The sequence below is a fragment of the Pistacia vera genome, unplaced genomic scaffold (assembly GCF_008641045.1).
Source record: "Pistacia vera cultivar Batoury unplaced genomic scaffold, PisVer_v2 Contig1127, whole genome shotgun sequence".
In the NCBI taxonomy this organism is placed as follows: Eukaryota; Viridiplantae; Streptophyta; class Magnoliopsida; order Sapindales; family Anacardiaceae; genus Pistacia; species Pistacia vera.
Genome location: NW_022195168.1, coordinates 47792 through 67605, shown reverse-complemented (window position 1 = coordinate 67605; position 19814 = coordinate 47792). Strand labels below are relative to the sequence as shown.

The 19814-nt window shown below is 36.2% G+C and overlaps 3 protein-coding genes across 4 annotated transcripts; 2 read left to right on the top strand and 1 right to left on the bottom strand.

Moving 5' to 3' along the window:
- Positions 1-2495: 2495 nt before the first annotated feature.
- On the top strand, positions 2496-5985 carry LOC116142333 (receptor-like protein kinase 5). The gene is made up of 2 exons (XM_031427765.1): positions 2496-5182; positions 5274-5985. Exons 1-2 carry the CDS (start codon positions 2548-2550, stop codon positions 5714-5716), a joined length of 3078 nt encoding a protein of 1025 aa, XP_031283625.1. The 5' UTR covers positions 2496-2547; the 3' UTR covers positions 5717-5985.
- Positions 5986-6335: 350 nt separating this feature from the next.
- Positions 6336-12028, bottom strand: LOC116142344 (nuclear poly(A) polymerase 4-like). The gene is given in 13 exon segments (XM_031427773.1): positions 6336-6955; positions 6957-6979; positions 7478-7573; positions 7661-8596; positions 8755-8919; positions 9007-9336; positions 9580-9642; positions 9724-9837; positions 10290-10451; positions 10541-10603; positions 11072-11179; positions 11526-11603; positions 11699-12028. Coding segments are annotated over 13 exon segments (2454 nt in total). The 5' UTR covers positions 11825-12028; the 3' UTR covers positions 6336-6765.
- A 2637-nt stretch (positions 12029-14665) lies between these two features.
- LOC116142355 (endoribonuclease YBEY, chloroplastic-like) lies at positions 14666-19526 on the top strand. 2 transcript variants are annotated; one of them, XM_031427788.1, is made up of 12 exons: positions 14666-15107; positions 15209-15460; positions 15535-15630; positions 15907-16084; positions 16205-16273; positions 16358-16458; positions 16571-16663; positions 16910-16981; positions 17767-17886; positions 17997-18047; positions 18477-18662; positions 19120-19526. In XM_031427788.1, the coding sequence occupies exons 1-12, from the start codon at positions 14739-14741 to the stop codon at positions 19285-19287; spliced, it is 1755 nt and encodes a 584-aa protein (XP_031283648.1). In that variant the 5' UTR covers positions 14666-14738; the 3' UTR covers positions 19288-19526. The 2 variants fall into 2 exon arrangements, with proteins under 2 accessions (XP_031283648.1, XP_031283641.1); XM_031427781.1 differs by having other exon boundaries at positions 14667-15107; positions 18474-18662.
- The last annotated feature ends 288 nt before the right edge of the window (positions 19527-19814 follow it).

The following is a 19814-nucleotide window of genomic DNA, read 5'->3' as shown; positions in this document are numbered from 1 at the left end:
TTATTAATCACCATTGAATGGTCTGTCTGATGATAAAATAGTAAATTAAACGAGGTTTTATGCGTTTATGGGTTTGAATTCCTCCAGATACTAATGAATAATAAGGATAGTCACTTAAGTTCTTATCCTGTATATATAAACTAGTTTAAACACTTTCGATGATTAAAAAAAAAAAAAAAAAAAAATCTTTTTTATTAATTTTGTACCAGAAAATACCGAGTTGATCATGTGCAAGGATATTGTCATTGAGAGAAAAATATCAAGAAAATTATAATCAAGCCGGTGAAATAGGGCAAGTGGGATTAGAGAAATGCAAGGTAGGGTTAGCAGTCGTGTGAAGGAGGGAATAACATGAATATAAAACGACAGTCCACGGAAATGAATGGTTTCAAAAGAAAAGTTTGACCAAGATTGGGATCACATTAATATTCTCATATCTATAGTCAACATTCAAAAACAAATAATGAAATGCTGTTTTCATTCCAACTAAAGTATAATATCTGAAGGTTCGTGTTACTTGCCACCTTTCCAATTCATTTGTCTTTGTCTTAATCGTACACCATCCCAATTCCATTGACTTTACTAAATCCATTGACTTCCACTTATAAATGTTACAATTAAATCAAGGTGCTACAAAAACCCCCATATGTAGTTCAAGAACTACCAAATTACTAGGGGTATTCGATTCTTGGTACCTTGTATTTTTTGAAGGAATCAAAACTGGAACCGAAACCGGAACCAACGGTTCCTTGAAATTTAAAATCGGACGGTTCTGGTTCCTAGATACCCCCAACTAGAACCTATAACAACGGTTCCGGTTCCGGTTCTAGGTATCCTATAAAATTCATGACCCTCAAAAGTTTTTGGAATGGAAAAAAAACCCTTAAAAACTTACAAATACCCCCCACCTGGCACTTGTTAACAAAAATAAAATTATAAATTATAAATTCAAAATTACAAACTTTATTATTTTGTAAAGGTAGATTCTCAAAAGTCAAACCAACTTACTTTAAATGTTATGAAATATAAATATAAATGTATTAACATTACTTTTTCTACAAAAGTTTTTATTAACCCTCCTAATCTTTAATTTTATTTTATATTAGTCTCGGTTCTTGGTTCCTGGTTCTGGTTCCGGTTTCTAACTATAGGAACTGGAATCGAAACCGCATAATAACGGTTCCAAAAATTTGGAATTGGAACCTACCCATTGACGGTCGGTTCTGGGTAAGAACCAAAACCAAACCCCGGATACCTACTGATTTCGGTTCCAACAAGTTCTTTTGAAGACCCCTACAAATTACCTCTCTCTCACTACTATGTTAATCCGTGTCCAACGGTTGCCAATCTGTCAAGCCACCGCACTGAAGTCCTATCAATCCATCTATCACCTTAATATATTGGGAGTGCGTTTAGGTTGTTGTAGTTTAGGAAATAAATTATCCTTTTTAATCATTTTAAAATCCTAATTTATCAAACATATCATTATAGATTTTAAAAATCACAGCAATTAAAAGATTTTATTTTCAGAAATGATTATTTCAAAATTGGAAAAAATTAACATCTCGTACCCAAGGATATCAACCAAATTTAATCTTTTTTGGACGTATTTAATTGAGTGAACGACATATTCCCACCCGAAGTTTAACAAAATCTTAAATTGATACCCTTGATTACATTTATTATAGATTCTCACTCTAAAAGTAACACCATAAGTTATTGTTGGATGTGGTCGAAAACGGTGAGTGAGATCGACAAGTGAAGAAATAGATTTTGTAGAGGAGGTTATGGAAAGTCCAATGGTGGTCTTGGAAGTAATTTTGGACTTTGGAATTGACTAAAAAAAGCCAAAAACTAGCTTAGATGCTATTAATATAAACCACGTTTTGCTAAAATTAGCCCATCTTCTACCAAAGAAAACGTCATTGCATTTTAGAGTGCTAACGTGCGTCGCGCTACAGTAAAAAGTTAAAAATCTATTGAAATAAAAGAAACGACAATATTTTAAAGGTAAAAATCTGGAATAAATGCAATCATAAGTACTAACTTGAGAAATTATTTTAATAGATTGTCAATATTTTTTATTTTATCAGAGAGTAAGATAATTAAAATAAACAAAAAGTTGTTTCTAACATTAGATTAGATCTGATAAAATATGTAAAGAATTAATGTAAAATATATTTTTTAAATAAAAGACAACCCTTTTCATTACAAAAAGAAAAACACCTTTGTAACTAGATAGTAAGAAACCGGCTGCTTGATTTTGGATTTATTATTAATTTCTCTCCAATATCAAGTGGGCAAGACCCACCTGTCATGATACAGCTGATCTGTAATGGAACATGACAACAAATTTGACTGATCTTACAATCGCAATTTCATCAGTGGCAAAACTGCAATTATATTCTTTTCTTGGGTCATTTTGATTCCCAAAACCTTACTTATTAGCCCGGCCGCACACTCTCCTCCGCTAACTAAATTTCAAATCGCAATTGCAGTTTGTCCCGGCAAAAACTCCATCGGAGCAACTAACTGAAATCATTTGAAATGCCTAAACTACGCTCCCCATTTCTAGTACTGCTGCATACTCACTTCACTCTCCTTCTAATATCCATACCCTTCCAAGTAAATTCACAAATCCCAAACACAGAAGAACTAACCATCCTCCTCAACATTAAGCAAGAACTGGGAAATCCACCATCTCTCAGTTCCTGGAACGCCACGTCATCACCGTGTGACTGGCCTGAAATCACCTGCATAGAAAATTCGGTCACCAATATTTCGTTCCAGAACAAAGCCATCACCCAAAAAATCCCACCAACAATATGCAACCTGAAAAACTTAACCTATCTTGACCTTTCCTTGAACAACATCCCTGGAGAGTTTCCAGATATCTTGAACTGCACCAGACTTGAAATCCTGGACCTCTCTCAGAATCTTTTCGTGGGTCCGTTACCAAACGATGTCGACCGCCTTTCGGCTCTCCAATACATCAATTTTGGGGCTAACAACTTTTCTGGCTACATACCTCCGAGTATAGGCCGATTGTCGGAGTTGCAGGTGTTGTATCTTTATCAAAATGAATTCGACGGCACGTTTCCGAAAGAAATCGGTAACTTATCTAATCTCGTAGTGCTGGGTTTGGCCTTTAATGAGAAGATGAAACCTGCAAGTATTCCAGTCGAATTTGGAAAGTTAAAGAAGTTGCAGACTCTGTGGATTAATGAAGCAAACTTGATGGGCGAAATCCCGGATTCTCTCACCAATCTTACGAGCCTTGAAACTCTGTCTTTAGCAATAAACCAGTTGACAGGTCCTATTCCTAGTGGATTGTTTTCGTTAAAGAACTTGACAAGCTTGTATCTCTTCCACAATAAACTATCTGGTGAGTTGCCAAACTCGTTTGAAGGTCGGAATTTGGTTGAGCTTGATCTTTCGGCGAATAATTTGACCGGTTCCATACCAGAAGACTTAGGGAAGCTACAGAATCTGCGACTGTTTAATCTCTTTTCAAATCAATTTTCTGGAAAGTTGCCTCCAAGCATAGGCCTGATGCCTTCACTGACAGGTTTTCGTCTGTTCGAAAACAAGTTGAGTGGAGTCTTGCCACCAGAAATAGGCCTCCATTCAAAGCTTGAAGCATTTGAGGTGTCATCTAATCAATTCAGTGGTCAACTACCTCAACATTTATGTGCTGCAGGTGTTTTGACAGGAGTTGTTGCTTTCTCTAATAATCTCAGTGGAGAGGTGCCAAAATCGCTTGGAAATTGTAGCTCTTTGCGCACCGTCCAACTTTACGACAACAAGTTCTCCGGTGAGATTCCTTCGGGCATTTGGACAACCTTCAATCTGTCAAGCTTGATACTGAACAACAATGCTTTTTCGGGCGAGTTACCTAGCAAATTGGCATGGAATTTGACAAGGTTGGAAATCAGTGACAACAGATTTTCAGGTCAAATTCCTGCTGGAGTTGCTTCTTGGAAAAATTTGGTTGTTTTTAAGGCAAGCAACAACCTCTTCTCAGGTGAAATTCCGGTTGAGTTGACTAGTCTTTCTCGTCTCACTACTCTACTACTTGATCGCAATCAACTTTCAAGTACACTTCCTTCCCGTATAATCTCGTGGCAGACACTTACCACTTTGAATCTTTCCAGAAATGAATTTTCTGGTAAAATTCCTGCAGCATTTGGGTCTTTACCTGACCTGCTTTATTTAGATCTATCCGGGAACCAATTCTCCGGTGAAATCCCACCTGAATTCGGTAGGTTGAGGGTTACCATTCTCAACCTGTCCTCCAACAAACTTTCAGGAAAGATCCCACCTGAGCTCAATAACCTTGCATATGAAGACAGTTTCTTTAACAACTCCAATCTTTGCGTCGATACTCCTATTCTAAATCTTCCAAGTTGTAACACCAAACTCCGTGACTCCGGCAAAATTTCGCCCAAACACCTAGCCTTGGTTTTAACTCTTGTATTCTTTGTTCTCTTGGTTGCTATTCTATTGGGCTTGTTTGTCATTAGAGACTACCAAAATAGAAGGCAAAAGCAAGATCTTGCAACATGGAAACTCACCTCATTCCATAGACTGGACTTCACAGAATCAAACATTTTGTCAAATTTGACAGAAAGTAATCTGATCGGAAGTGGGGGCTCAGGACAGGTGTACCGGATTGCCGTTAACCGTTCAGGTGAATTTGTTGCTGTGAAGAGGATCTGGAACAACAGAAAACTGGATGAAAAGTTGGAAAAAGAATTTATTGCAGAAATTCAAATATTGGGCACAATTCGGCATTCAAATATAGTTAAGTTGTGGTGCTGTATTTCAAGTGAGAACTCAAAGCTTCTTGTATATGAGTACATGGAAAACCATAGCCTGGATAGATGGCTTCACGCAAGGAAGAGAAGATCCGCGTCAACAGGGACCAATTCGGTCCATCATGTTGTTCTGGATTGGCCAACAAGACTTCAGATTGCCACTGGAGCTGCACAAGGTCTATGCTATATGCACCACGACTGCTCTCCGCAGATCATTCACCGAGATGTTAAGTCTAGCAATATCTTGTTAGACTCTGAATTCAAAGCAAAAATTGCAGACTTTGGACTGGCTAAGATGTTGGCTAAGCAGGGAGAGCCTCACACAATGTCTGCAGTTGCAGGCTCTTTCGGTTATTTTGCTCCAGGTAAGAAACATTTACAAACTGTTAACTTTTGTTTTTTCAATAACACCAATAGTAACACCCGCTTTAACCCAATTCTGTTATTTCATTGCAGAGTATGCTTACACAAAAAAAGTGAACGAAAAGATTGATATTTATAGCTTTGGAGTGGTACTGCTGGAGTTGGTGACAGGAAAAGAACCTAACATCGGAGATGAGCATTCAAACCTTGCAGAATGGGCATGGAGACACTATGCAGAAGAAAAGCCTATCATGGATGTTTTTGACCCGGAGATAAAGGAATCAGATTACCTGGAACAAATGACCAACGTATTTAAACTAGGACTTATTTGTACAAGCACCTTGCCAAACGATAGGCCTTCCATGAAGGATGTTTCGGAGATTCTTCGTCGGTGTAATCCTGCAGAAGCTTATGGAGGGAGAAAGACAGAAAGGGAGGTTGATGCTGCTCCCCTTCTTGGCACTGCTAATTATCTTTATAGTTATAAGCGTAGTAAGAAGGTAACTGATGGGGAAGAAAATGATAGTCTCGTATAAAATTGCATTAAGATTTTGAGTGTTGCTTTAGAAGGAGTCCTTATACCACTTGTAGTTTTTACTCTGCATTAAGATTTTGAGTGTTGCTAACTATCTTTATAGTTATAAGCGTAGTAAGAAGGTAACTGATGGGGAAGAAAATGATAGTCCTAAATAAAATTGCATTAAGATTTTGAGTGTTGCTTTAGAATGAGTCCTTATACCACTTCAAGTTTGTAAAATGGAATTCCTGTCCACTAGGTTTAGTTCTCGTGTATATATTTCTAGTTAATGCATGTATAGATCTCAATTTTGTCCTTCAGCACTTCTATATTTTTCGAATAGTTGAGTCGTGAAACCATTTGACATAACAAGTTCACAACCCAAATAGCACAGATTTAAGAATGCCAAACCCTAGAAAATACTTCCAAGATTTTGACAACTCAAAATCTCAGCCAACGCTTCCTGATTCTGCAAACCAACAATGTAAATACTCTTATTACAACAAAAATATTTAACAACGGACCATAATAAAAAGATGCATTTCTTAGTTTATTTTTTTATTGTTTGGGGGAGAGGAGATAATTGTCACAATAAAAAGTGTATTACAAGGAAGCAAGTGTAGTAGTGTACATTACATAACTACGAACGGTTAAAAGTGATTGTCGTAAAATCTAAAACATACAGGACAGAAATCCAGACCACATCCAACAGGCTATTGTTTTATATACACGTCCCAATTAAACGACTCATAAAATGAGTAAAGCACAGCTCTAATAGTGGACAAGAAGTCTATAAAGCACCAGTGTACATAAAGAGTTTCTTGGGCACCCCCGATCATTGCACAGCACAACAAACACCTAAAACAATAGGCTAATTCTCCAGTTATGCATGGTTCTCTGCATGGTTGACTGCATTCCAACTTGGCAAGGCTGTCACCCCTTTTGAACTATTTTCTGAAGTGAGCATGATTGCACTATTGTGCACGCACATGTTGAAATATAACGCAGGCCTGCAATAAATGAGGAACTTACCAAGGTGCTTTATCTCATTCTGCCATAGCAGTGATTTTACAGAATGCTGCATTTCCCAAACTTTATGCCGTTGTCCCCAAACTCAATCTGCCACAACAAAAACAACAGAAACCAAAAGGAAAGCATAAAAAAATCACAATTTGAATTAAAAAGAATTGTGGGTGTCAAAAACACATGCCTTATCACCGGCTTCGGCAAAGATTCTGACCTAGCTCCATCATTGGACAATGGTTCCAAGTGCATTATTTGTCTGGATAGAACAAGGCGTGTAAGAAGTCGACTTGGGTGCCCAACAACATATTAGAGATAAGAAATAAGTGAACGAGTCATGTATATGATCCTCAAACACAAAACATAATCAGGTTCTTAAGCACAGTTACTGGAAATATAGCACGTATGGTGGTACAGAACCTGCCACCACATATGCACCAGTCAGGAGAGTGCTTGAGTAAAACATTTAACAAGTTCAAGAAGCAGGAATTTGAGAAAAACACTTGAGGCAATATCAAAAAGATGAAGTCAGCAAAACTAAGAAGCAGAAAAAAAGGTAAAAAGTTGAAATTGTATACATGAAATTAGGTTTCAAATTCAATATAGTCATAGTTATAATCACCCAAGTTGCCTAACTAAACAAAAAAAGTGGTATAAAAACATACAAAATTAAAGCAGCATATTACCCAACTATAACCAAAAGCAGAAACAGGATCTATCAACATAATCAAATTAAGACGAAAGGTAGATTTAGAACCTCCAAGTCCTCTGACAAGCTGTTCTGAAATACCCCGCTTCCATTTAGACATCCATTTTCCAGAAGTGTGCCAAAATCAGCAGCATACTCACCACCCTGCAAAGATTCCTGACTTCACTATCTCCAAAACTTCCTGTGTTCAACTGCCATCTTAACCCAAAATCCTCAAACAGAGAAACTCACCTCGCACTTGAGGTTCTGAGAGCTGGATTTTGTCTCATACACCCTTTCAGCAATTTGTACTATTTCCGTTTGAGTACATGGTTTGACTAGTTCTTGATCAACCTTAACAGCACCCACTTTCCAATCTAACAGTCCTACAGAGGATACAGTCTCCACACCCTCCATGATGGCTGAACCCATATCTCCGGTTTCAGTATTAGGGACTTCACATGAAACAAGCTTAGGGATGGGTTCCACCAATTTGGCCGATGGTACCTCATTGCTAACTACAGGAAAACTGCTTACATGCATCGAAATCCGCTCATTTGAGGCATCTGACTTATGCTCTACAGTTTCACCCAATGGCATGTAAGCTATTGCACTATCTTTTTCACTCACCAAATTCTCACTAGATAAGCTGGCACCTTGAGACGGCAAATGACAAAACCCTGCACTATAGCCAATCTGAGATGCTACACCAGATCTACTTGCATCACTTTCTGGAGAAAAAGACAATGGCCTTTGTGGACTAATAGAGGCCTGCTTCGCGGCTTTGTTTGGCTTCACCTCCTCAGTTTCATGTTTAATTTTCCTCTTAGCATGTCTTCCAAAAGATGCAGACACATCATCACAAGTTTTTCCTTCCTGATCATTTAAGTTCCTAGATGGTCGAGATCGCTTATATCCATCCGGAAACACAAAAGCAGGAAGCTGTCTTCTGCGTACATGAGAAACATATATATCCATCCCAGGTTTCCAAAACATGTACATCCCTATCTCTTGCCTGAAGTCATCAACTGTTCCCCTTATATCGAATTGTTGACGTTCTTGATCACTTACTCCCTCTTTCCTCCGCAAACCCATAAAAAACGCAGAATTTGGGCACTGCTTGGATGTGTCTAAGTATTCATTTGGATATGGATGGCATTGCAGCATCCCATTTGTATCCCGCTCTATCTGTACAGAGATACATGAAAATCAAGTATTAGAAAGGAATCAGACTTTATGTCTTCAATCATTTCAAAAACAATAATCATCAGTAATTCACAAAACTAGGCCGAAAAAACAGCAGGTTATAGCCTCTCAAAATAATATTTTGAGGACATGACTTTTACCTTCAAGGTAAGTTGTCTAAACCGTGACTCCACCCAACCCTTCCAAGCCAGCAAATCATCAGCATCTGCTGCAACTATGTCAACCTGCAGATAGTTCTTGTATGCCTCAAAGAACAGATAAGGCTCAAAAAGAGCACTCCATTGGGCTTTGTTGAACTCAATGTCCTACATTAGAACAAATCAGAAAGGAAAGGACCTCAATAACCAAATGTAGGCAGCTAAAGGAAGACATATAACTAATTATACTCTCACCTCACAGATCTTGTAACCAAACTGGAACTGCTCCATCATAACTCGGAGAGTACTTACAGAGACGTTGTAGCTAGAGTTCATACAAGGATATGCTGGAGTTATAATCGGCATATGATGAGATCGGTCCCGAGGGTTTTTACGAGGATCCCATACTGAGAACCCTAGTTCATCCTCCTCTATTGGACATAGCATGACAGGGTTTGGCCAACGCCACTGCGTGTAAACTCTGAAAAATCGAGAAACCAGCATACTAGGAATTGCATTAGGATAAAATTGGCACACACGTGCAACCAAAAGAGCCCAATTTACACCACCAAGAAATCCAGTAACCTATACACAAAGGAAAAAAAGAAAATGAAAACCATCATACAAAAGTGAAATAGCCATGACAACAACAAAAAAAAAAGGAAAAGGAAAGTTTTTTTTTTTTTTTTTTTTTTTTTTTTTGCTAAGTAAATTGTAATAAAAGGAGGAGGATTTACAAAGGCCTACAAAAAAGGCGGCCAACCTACATCAGGACATTCCCCCGCGGAGGGTGCAAAAAATAAACAAATGAAAAGGAAAGTTTCTCACATTTGAATAAACACCACGCCTTTTAGCCCAAAACTTCAAACATCTGAGCGTTGTGCGAAAGTGCTGCAGTATTTTAAGGAATTAAAGGAAAGCAATACCAACGCGGAATAGAATAATATAGGGCACCGAATATAATATGCTTACCTCAACATTTGGAACATGTTTAAGAATTTGATCTGCAACCCTACACCCATTAAGACTTCGAACAGTTTGCTCATCAACATTACACAGCACAGACATGTGTGAAATGTCAACGTCCTGCAAATAAGTTGATTCCAGAACTATAATGACATCAAACCAAACAGGCAGCAAATATGCATCGACAACATATTGAGAAAGCATTTTCACATGCGAGTGTCAAGGTGCTGTAATGAGTTAGATTTAAAACAGCCAAACCAATCAAGTAATAACATGCAATAACAACAATTTCTGCCTATTGATGATATGAATTGTTATAGAATCCTGAAAAAAAAAAAGAAAAAAGTCTGAAAAGTAGTCATTGTGCAAGACAAGTACAAAAACTTTCCCATTGACACTAACATTAAAGGAAGTTGAACTTACACCTTGGCCATTTGCCCCTTGTTTAATCAGTAAAGTGTTGGAAGAGATGACACGTATCAGGCTCAAATCTTATAAACCAGAATCAAAAACCAAAGAATAACAAATAGAATAACTAGAAAATAAAATAATTGATTTAATTAACAACTTACTTTGGGAACAACCAGAAGAGAAATACTTGCATAAAGAAGATCGATTGATATTCCTTGGAACTTGAATTTCATAACTGGGACATGAGCATCTGGTATTGGTTGAAGTTCAGTAACTTCTTCCATTTCAGCTAATATATCATGCAAAATAATGAAGAAATCTTCCTGGAGAAAGTCACCATAGAACTAGTAAAAACCTTTAAAGAGGTTCAGATTCACTGAATACACCATGAATCAGCCAAATTATTAATTACCTCTCGACTGATGTAAGATGGCCCAACACATAGAGCATCTATGTCAGACCCTGGGCCATGCGCCTGCCAATGTAGAATTTGTTACTAAATCTCCAAACAAGCACACACATACACAATGTCCATATTTTCTCATTGACTATGAAATTTCATATCTATTGGCAAAATTTTCATTGACCCTTTGAATGCTAAAATGATGATCTCTTTGCCCAATCCTTTCCTCCAAACAATTTAAGAAACCTTACAAGATGCTGCAGTAGCCCCTTGCATCTTTTTGTCTTGTTTTAATTTTTTTTTTTTAAGACATAATCCAATCAAAAGTTTATCCCATGTTCCAAATGGTAAGTAAGTGGATCTCAAATTTCCAACAAAAAGTATCTAATTATTAACTCATTCTTAGTTACTACACGTGAAATGTGTCAAATAGAAACATTGATTTCCAATGCCACGCTGTAAGCAAAGCTCAAGCGATATAAACATTTTTGTATAATCTAGAAAATGATAAAACAAAGTAAATCAGAACACAAGACTTACTCCCAGACGATAAGACCCAAAAGTAAAAATAACGGCGTTAGCATCCTCCACCATCTGATCAGTGTAGCCCCTTTGACTAGTCAATTGCTTAACCCAATCTTTTACAATCTACAAAAGCAATCAAGTTGCTCACATCCATCAGTTCAAAAGAACTTACAACAAAACCCTCGCTCTTCACCCCCGCTCCCGCACTATATACAAATTCCTATACTTAAAAAAACCTTTAGTTTTGATTATTTGTTTGCAAGTTTAACATGTTGTTCTCTCTCTAAAGAATAAGGCATGGGTTATGTCCCAAGCCCATGATTCATTCATCATACGAATTCCTGAAGCAGCATCACATGAAAGTTATTAAATTAAACCTATCCAGTCGGATAAAATCTCCAAGTTGAGTTTTGTCTTTTGAGCATAAGTGGGCCAACAACAAAACAACTCAAATAAACTGGTAAGTTACCTGATCAAGGCACCCAATTACTTCTTTTTTCTTTGCATCTTCTTCTTCGCTCGCATACAGACCCGAATCAACCAAAAACTTCCAACATACAAACAAAATTTTAAAATCCAGTACAAATAAATTGAAACGAAGTTTAGTACAAAGAAACATCTACACATAAAAAAGAAAATTACCTTCTCCAAATCCCTATTACGCTGAAAATCAACCTCGGTGGGCTCGGCTACAGAGATTGGCTTGGTGATTCCGTACCTCTTCATTTCTTGTGAGGAAGGACCCGTTGGACTCTGGGAACCCACCATTTCAGTGACCTCTTCACATCAAAACCTCGTAATTTAACTAAAATTGGTCATGCAGTTCCGGTAAACATCGAATCAATTAGGCTAAACCTAAAATGAAACTGCACAGGAGTTCATCAAGGTGAATAGATCTAGAATTGTGTATCTCAAAAAAAAGTGAGAGGAATGGTGGAAGAAGAAATCAGTGGGCAAGGGAAGAGATTGGAAAAGGAGTTCTAGATTGGATTAATGATATTAAAATAATAATTTATTGTGATTAACCGGACCAGAGTAAATGACAAAGAATAATTAGAGGTGTGAACGCACTAGTTTCTTGACTGCTCAGATCTTTTCTTTTTCGCTTTTTGTTGTTTTAGCCAACCGAAGAAATTATCTTATTTGTTACTGTTAGAGTTAAAGGGTATATTTTCATGAAAATATATTTTTATTAAATATTAATTTAAAATTAAATTTATATATATATATATATATATATAACCAAACATCATCTGTGATGCCTTACTTGATATAGCTTCATTTTTTAAAGTTATAATAAATTAATGTATTATTTAATATGATTAATTGTAATTGCATTTACTTAAATTTATTGGATTTTATTATTTTTTTATCTAACTTTCTTACCCAACCTAGTAATTGAATAGTCTTATTGAATCAAAATAAATAAATAATAAACAATTGAAATCATATATTATAGGTATAAAATAATAGTTAGATTATTGTAACACTAATCAATCTTTTATATATATTTGTGACACAAAATTTTAGTTCTTGATTTAATATAATTTAATGGATTAATGGAAAGTTAAAATTGGTTGTATTTAATATCGAACTTATCAAGTTTTAAATTAGCAAAGAATCATGGATTAACATCAGTAATTTGTGTTATAATAGCTCGATTTATAAAATAATATCTTGACAAAGATATAACTAAAATAATTATACTATAAATACATAAAACATCTTTATAGTTATAACGGATTAATAGTGGAATCAAATAAATTTATTACTATAAAAAGGTTATAATTAATAGAGGTGTAGTTATAAAAATTAATTTTTTGATTTCTTATTTTATAATTCACGTTTTAATAGTATGTATTGGAATTTCAATTAATTGTTTTAATAGTCATTACTGCAATTAGACAAAAAATGAAAGGAATTAATATTGAAGATGATAGTACGGAAATACAAAAAAATGTTGTGTCAAAAAACTCTAAACATGCTTAAAAAACTATAAATATAAGATGTACATACTAACGAGTTACTACGTACTCACAAGTTAAAAGATGTGGTAACAACTCTAAAGAATAAATTATTATTCTAAACAACTTTAGATAAATATTTTATTTCGCCTTAAATCTTTAATGTAACATAGAATATATATTTTTAATATATATGTAATTATTACTGTGTGGAGGTAATTTTCTTAAGACAAGAATTAGAAAAATTAAAACGTATTACAATGTGGAGTTTATTCTTATTTATAACTATCCCAAGTTGAGACAAATTTTTATATGACCATACAGAGATTATTCCTATATAAAATATCACCATAGATAGTTTTAATGTATAAGAGTACTTTAAATAATAGTAATAATTAAACAACAGTTAGTTTTATTAAATTGAATTTAAAATGCTATATTTACAACTTCTTTTCACATGTGACAACTCATAATTGGTTAAACTCGTAATGAGTCTCACATGATAAATTACGATTGACCAATTATAAACTGCTACGTCGATTAAAAAAGAAAGTTTATGAGAAGAGGTTGTTGATATAGCATTATTTTTCAAGTAACTGTAGACGTAAAAATCTACTTGTACAAAAGGAGGGACTGATCCCTTAAGGTTGGGGTTACTAGCGATCTGCTGCACTTGCACACGTAAGAAAACAAATGTGAAGCGACAAAAAACACCAAAGTGGTGTTTGTTGTAGGCACTCCGACGCTCAAGTCAGTAAGGTTAAAAGTGACTAATTTAGTGAGGGTTAGGGAGAAGAGAGGTTACCAGAAGTCTAGTCGAGGACTGTGACTACGACTGTAATGCGAAGTTCTCAAGCGGGAACTCCGGGGTCTGAAGGTGTAATGTAATCTCTCTTGTGAGAGGGCTGACCTCTGTTTAAATAGTTACTGTATGGTTTCCCAATTCTGGTGGGATTGTGAGTCCTCGTAGTAGTCGTTCCTCACAGGGATGTATCCTTTGGCCTCCTTATCCTGGCATGTAAGGGAGTTCGAGTATGATTCGGATACGGACCTTGGAGGAATTGGGATAGTAATGGATTGCCTTATCAGAGTTCAAGTAGGAGTGTGATCCGTAGGTGACCGTGGGCTCCGAATTTGACCATAGGCCTAGAAGGTGTGTTGGGATCAGGAGGTCTGGGTCCAGATGGTATGGACTAACTATACTTCATGTCAAATGGGCCTCATTTGGGGAATTCTGGCTTAGGCCGCATATGGGGACTGGGCCTAAGCTTTCCTCTTTGTCAGATGTGTTATCCTATTTGGGTCGAAGACATTTTTTGATCCTAATAGTAACCACTAGGAAAACCACAGTTGGAGTCCAAGAATATGATATGGAATATTAAGAATACAAAGTATAAACAATAAAATAAATTATTATAAAAGTTTCTCTTGGACAACCTGTCAACTTAGCATTTTGAAATCAATTTACATACATTTTAATTTAATGTATTATAATTACAATTAAACATGAGATTATTTGAATAAAGAAATTATATTTATTATAATTGGATATTAGGATTTAGGACTGACTTAACTGAAATTAAGAGGCTTCAGGCTAACGCTCTCTAACTGTCTTTCCCTTGTTGAATCTCACTAATCACAGTCACAAGACAAACGGCAAAGACCGTTGTTAATTCAACCAACACACCCACAACATATCTTGTTTTACCAAAACATAAATGCTCCCTCGCTTCTCTCCTCTCCTCCGCTCTCTCCCTTCCTCCACCAATCCTATGGCGCGTATCCTTGCACCCTCCGCAATTACCATCGCTTTCTTTCACTCTTCTTCCACCATTTCTCTCCTTCCTTACCCTGCCAAGCGTTTTCACATCTCATCTTTCTCCAAATCCTCCATTTTTAGACGGCAGTTTCACGCGCTTTGTGCCGGGAAAGATGGGAAGCTATTAAAACCATCAATTAGCGTCTTCGCTGAGAAGAGAGAGTACCGGAGAGTGAAGAGACGCGCCACCAAGAGTAAGGAAAAAGAGTTGGAGCTCAGTGTTTGCATTTGCATTGAAGAGGAGCTGCCTGATGATCCTGAAATCTCGGTATTTATTTGTTTATGTTTATCTGTATTATTGTAATGCTTTTCTACAAACATTTGGCGCGCAAAATGTTTAATTTAATTAGTGATTTGAATCTGCTACAGAATATAGCAGAAATGCTTCGACTGAATGCGCCGATGTTGATGAAGTCAGCCTTTGATGGTTTGAAGGATTCACAGTATAAAACAAGAGACACTTCTATAGAAGACTTAGGCGGTTTCGAAAGTATTGAGTTGTCTATACTCCTTTGCAATGATGATTTTATTCGTAAGCTTAACAAAGAATGGAGGGATGAGGACCATGCTACTGATGTCCTCTCCATGTCACAACATGTCCCTGAACTCAAACTTCCAGTTGTAAGTTTTCAATCTATTCATCAAAAATTTTGAGTGACAACTCTCTGACCTGATTTACTTTTCTTTCCTTGTAGCTCATGTTAGGTGACATTGTAATTTCAGTTGAAACGGCTGCAAGACAAGCGGAGGAAAGAGGGCATTCACTTCTTGATGAAATACGCATCCTAATGGTTGGTTTGACAGTTTTTGTATTCAGTGGCTTCTACATTTCCAGTTTGTTGCTTTAGTCACTTGTCTCTGTATACATGTGTTTGATAGCTCATGGGCAGTTGATTAAGGAATCTTATCTCTTGGTCTGAGATCTCCCAAAGCTGTGAAGAGTCAAATGGAATTAAGTAAACGGACGTATTCAAGTAGATTTATATTGTTTTTGCTTTTCAAGAATATTGCTTGTGTTAGGAAGGCAATGTATAAAGTGGGTTTCTTAATTGCTTTACTATTTGCAGGTTCATGGGCTGTTACATCTTTTGGGTTTTGATCATGAGATTAGTGAGGAGGCTGAAGCAGAAATGGAGAAGGAGGAGGAATTTCTTTTGAAGAGTCTTGGGTGGAAGGGAAAAGGATTAATACAGAGTGCATATGATTCTGAAACTAATGTAAATCTTCATATTGAGCATTCGGATGGTAATTATATCCTATAGACCTTCTTCTCATTTGATGCATACTATCTTTACTCATTTTGAACGTGTAGTAGCCATATATAAATTGGCAGTGAGCTAATCTGACAGATAAAAGTGTTAATAGACAGGAGGAAAGAAAGAAGTCTCCGATTCTATAAACCAAAGTTCAGTTATATCTTCTGTGATATGGATGGTAGGATTGCACCTACAATGTCTTTGAATCTTTCTTCATTTTTTCGTAAAATTTTTGATCATTTATTATTTATTCAAATGCAAGGTACACTTTTGAACAGTAAAAGTCAAATTTCATTGACAAATGCTAAAGCATTGAAGGAGGCATTGTCAAGGGGTTTAAAAGTGGTGATAGCCACCGGAAAAGTAAGAGCAGATGAAAATTTATTTGCTTATTTCTTGTAGGGACCATAAAGACATTGTTTTAGAAGTATATCTTTATGCTAAGAAATTTATTTGCATGTTGTTTCTAAAACAGGCTCGTCCAGCTGTGATAAATGCTTTGAAGAAGGTTGATTTAGCTGGCAGAGATGGCGTTATTTCGGAGTTCTCTCCGGGGGTTTTCTTACAGGTTTTTCTTTCTGGCATTGTTGAGTTTATCAGCTTGTTGCTTCTCTTTAAGTGAGCACCGGATATTTTCCATATTCTTGAAGTTGTAAATTTTGGACAAAAAGATTTTTTTTGGGACCTACTCTGACTTCTAATTAGTGGACTATTACTGGCCGTGTATATGTGTTTTGCAATTTGAGATCTATACAATATAACATACAACATCACCATATTTTTTGTCTTATTGGTTCCATCTACTTGATTTCAGGGATTGCTTGTTTATGGTAGACAGGGTCGGGAAATTTTCAGAAGAAATTTAGATCCAGATGTCTGCAGAGAGGTAATATGGTTGTACTTGGATGTTAGGTATCTCTCATTTGGATTAAGTTTCGACTATTTTATATGTTGTACAATATATATGATAAAAAGATTTTTTTTTTCTGAAAAATAAAAAAGGAAAGAAAGAAAGAAAAGTTCAAGTACTTGTGTATGTCTTCTATGGATCAAGGTTTTGCCTTTTTGTCCTGCTGACAGGATTTCTTCCTGTAGTATGGTAGCAATCAAGGGGCAGTGGCTACTTTTATGTCAGTTATGCCAAACTATATTGGTATTGGCATCTGGAGCCCTTACGTGATTGGTTCAGTGTGTTAAACAGGAACGAACTTTGTTTCTTTGAGCCACAAGTTTCTGTGTTTATCTCAACCATAAATGACTTCCAGATGGGACTGCTTTTGGGTTTTAGCTCAAGTAGCAGAAGAGTGAGGTGAATTCCCGAGTTATGGTAGATCTTTTCTTTCAGAGGGAAAAGAGTAACTAGATTGTACTGTCTTCTAAACCACAATTGCATTCCTTCCCCTGTATATTTAATCAACATATGTCCTCTTTCCAAGGAAGATATTTAAGGGATACCTCTGTAATTCATTTATGGGGACCTGTTTTCTACCAGTCCTTTAAAGATGTATCATTAACCTGTATGAGTATCTTCTGTCTAGCATTGGCATTGTGTTTCACAGACAAAATGGTAGATTGTTCTTAACTATCAAGGCATCAGATCGGATCCTTTTGCTTAAACTGAAAGAACCCCTTTCCATGTTGTGATTTGTGAGCCCTTAACTTAAAATGCAGGCATGTCAATACTCTTGGGAGCATAAGATTCCTGTTATTGCATTCAGTGAGGGCCGTTGCTTAACACTATTTGATCATCCACTCGTTGACGCACTGCATACCATATATCATGAGGCTAAGGTACCTAATATATTGTTCATCTTTCACCCACATGATAATTGATCGTCTTTCACCCACATGATAATTCTTTCTTCTTTTATAGTAACTTTTTACATGAAAAATGTTTACAGGCAGAGGTCATGCCTTCCATTGAGCATCTCTTGGCTGCTGCTGATATACAGGTACTCACTCTGAGAAAACAAATAGAAAAGTTTTAACTGCAAGGATAAAATCATATTATTTTGATTTAACCACGCCATAAAGGAAAAAGAAGTATACTGATCACATTTAAGTGTTTGGAAAATAGCTCTGACCTCTATGTTGCAGGTTTTTTTCGACTCTCAGTGAGGGTTTATAATGATTTCAATCTTACAATTTAAGTGTAATCTTTGGAAAATTGCTCCATAAGTTACTAACTTTTTACTCATCACAACTGCAAGTCTCCTGCATTTCCTTATTTTATTTGTAATTAGAACATATATTGGTATGTATTTTGTTATTCTAATGTGTGCTTGCAGGATACATCTCGCTCTATATATATCAACCTAATGTGTTATCTTTCCTTCTGATAGTGGCTTTCATCAAGGCATTTCTTTTTGAATTTGCAGAAGGTCATCCTTTTAGACACTGCTGAGGGAGTATCTACTACCATAAGGCCGTACTGGTCAGAAGCAACAAGGGGGCGTGCCAATGTTGTTCAAGCTGTTCCAGACATGCTTGAAATTGTCCCCGCTGGGACCTCAAAGGGAAGTGGGGTAAGGATGCTGCTTGATCATTTGGGCATCTCTGCAAAGGAGGTATGGGCTAATACAATCTGCTGTCATATCTCCATGTTTTATTCTTGTGTTTCTGCTTTCTGTTTGATTCAAAATGAACAACAATTCCACCAGGATGCTGTTTTAGAGTAGTGCCCTTAAATTGGTTAGTTTCTGCATTTGTTTAATATAGCTTTACCTGAAATTGAGTTAATTAATCCTGCTCTGACACTGCTAGATGATATTATCACCTAATTCTCCGACTAGGAAAAATATTATCTTCACTTGATTTTATGTATTAAAATCTAAAAGTTGTTATTGGTATAACCAATTGATAAAGAGTCATCCATCATACATAAATTAACTAATATTCTGTTTTGTTTCTTGAATATAGAACATATTGAATTTATGATTTTGATTAGTTGGCCCAACTGTGACTGAAATATAAAAACCATCTCTGTTTGATTATTTGAATTGATTCTGACCATCTATTTTTCAGATAATGGCAATTGGTGATGGTGAGAATGATACTGAGATGCTTGAATTGGCTTCACTGGGTGTTGCTCTCAGTAATGGATCTGAGAAGACCAAAGCAGTTGCTAATGTGATTGGTGTTAGCAACGATGAAGATGGTGTAGCCGATGCCATTTATCGGTACGCCTTCTGAGGTTGGAGAAGGACCTATTTATACAATGCGTAATGCAACCCACAAAATCTGACTCAGTCATGCTATCAATGATTAGATGACCAAGTTATTAGATTTTATAGGTTCATTTGTGGTTCTAATTTTCAGAATGACACTACATATTCCAAATGCCGATTATTATTTTTTTTTTTTTCCAAACGGAAGAAAAATTACAGAAGATTATTCTTTTGGCAAAAATACAATACCTCATTAGTGTGATATGTATACTCCATAGCTTCATTGAATCAGGCCAGAAATTTCGACCATTTGATGTTAACAATATTTTTGTACAACATCTCAACTTTGTTATGTAAGTAATCAGCTATTTAGGTTACTTCAAACTTATAAATTTAAATCACTTCCTCTCGAGGTACAAGGATCTCTGTATAGCATAATTATTTAATATCCACTGGTGAAAAGTTTAACCATAGATAAGGTTTTGATCAAGATCTGAACGGAGGAAATTGACAAAGCGAATTACCGGACAAGTAAAGAAGTATGACCTTGTA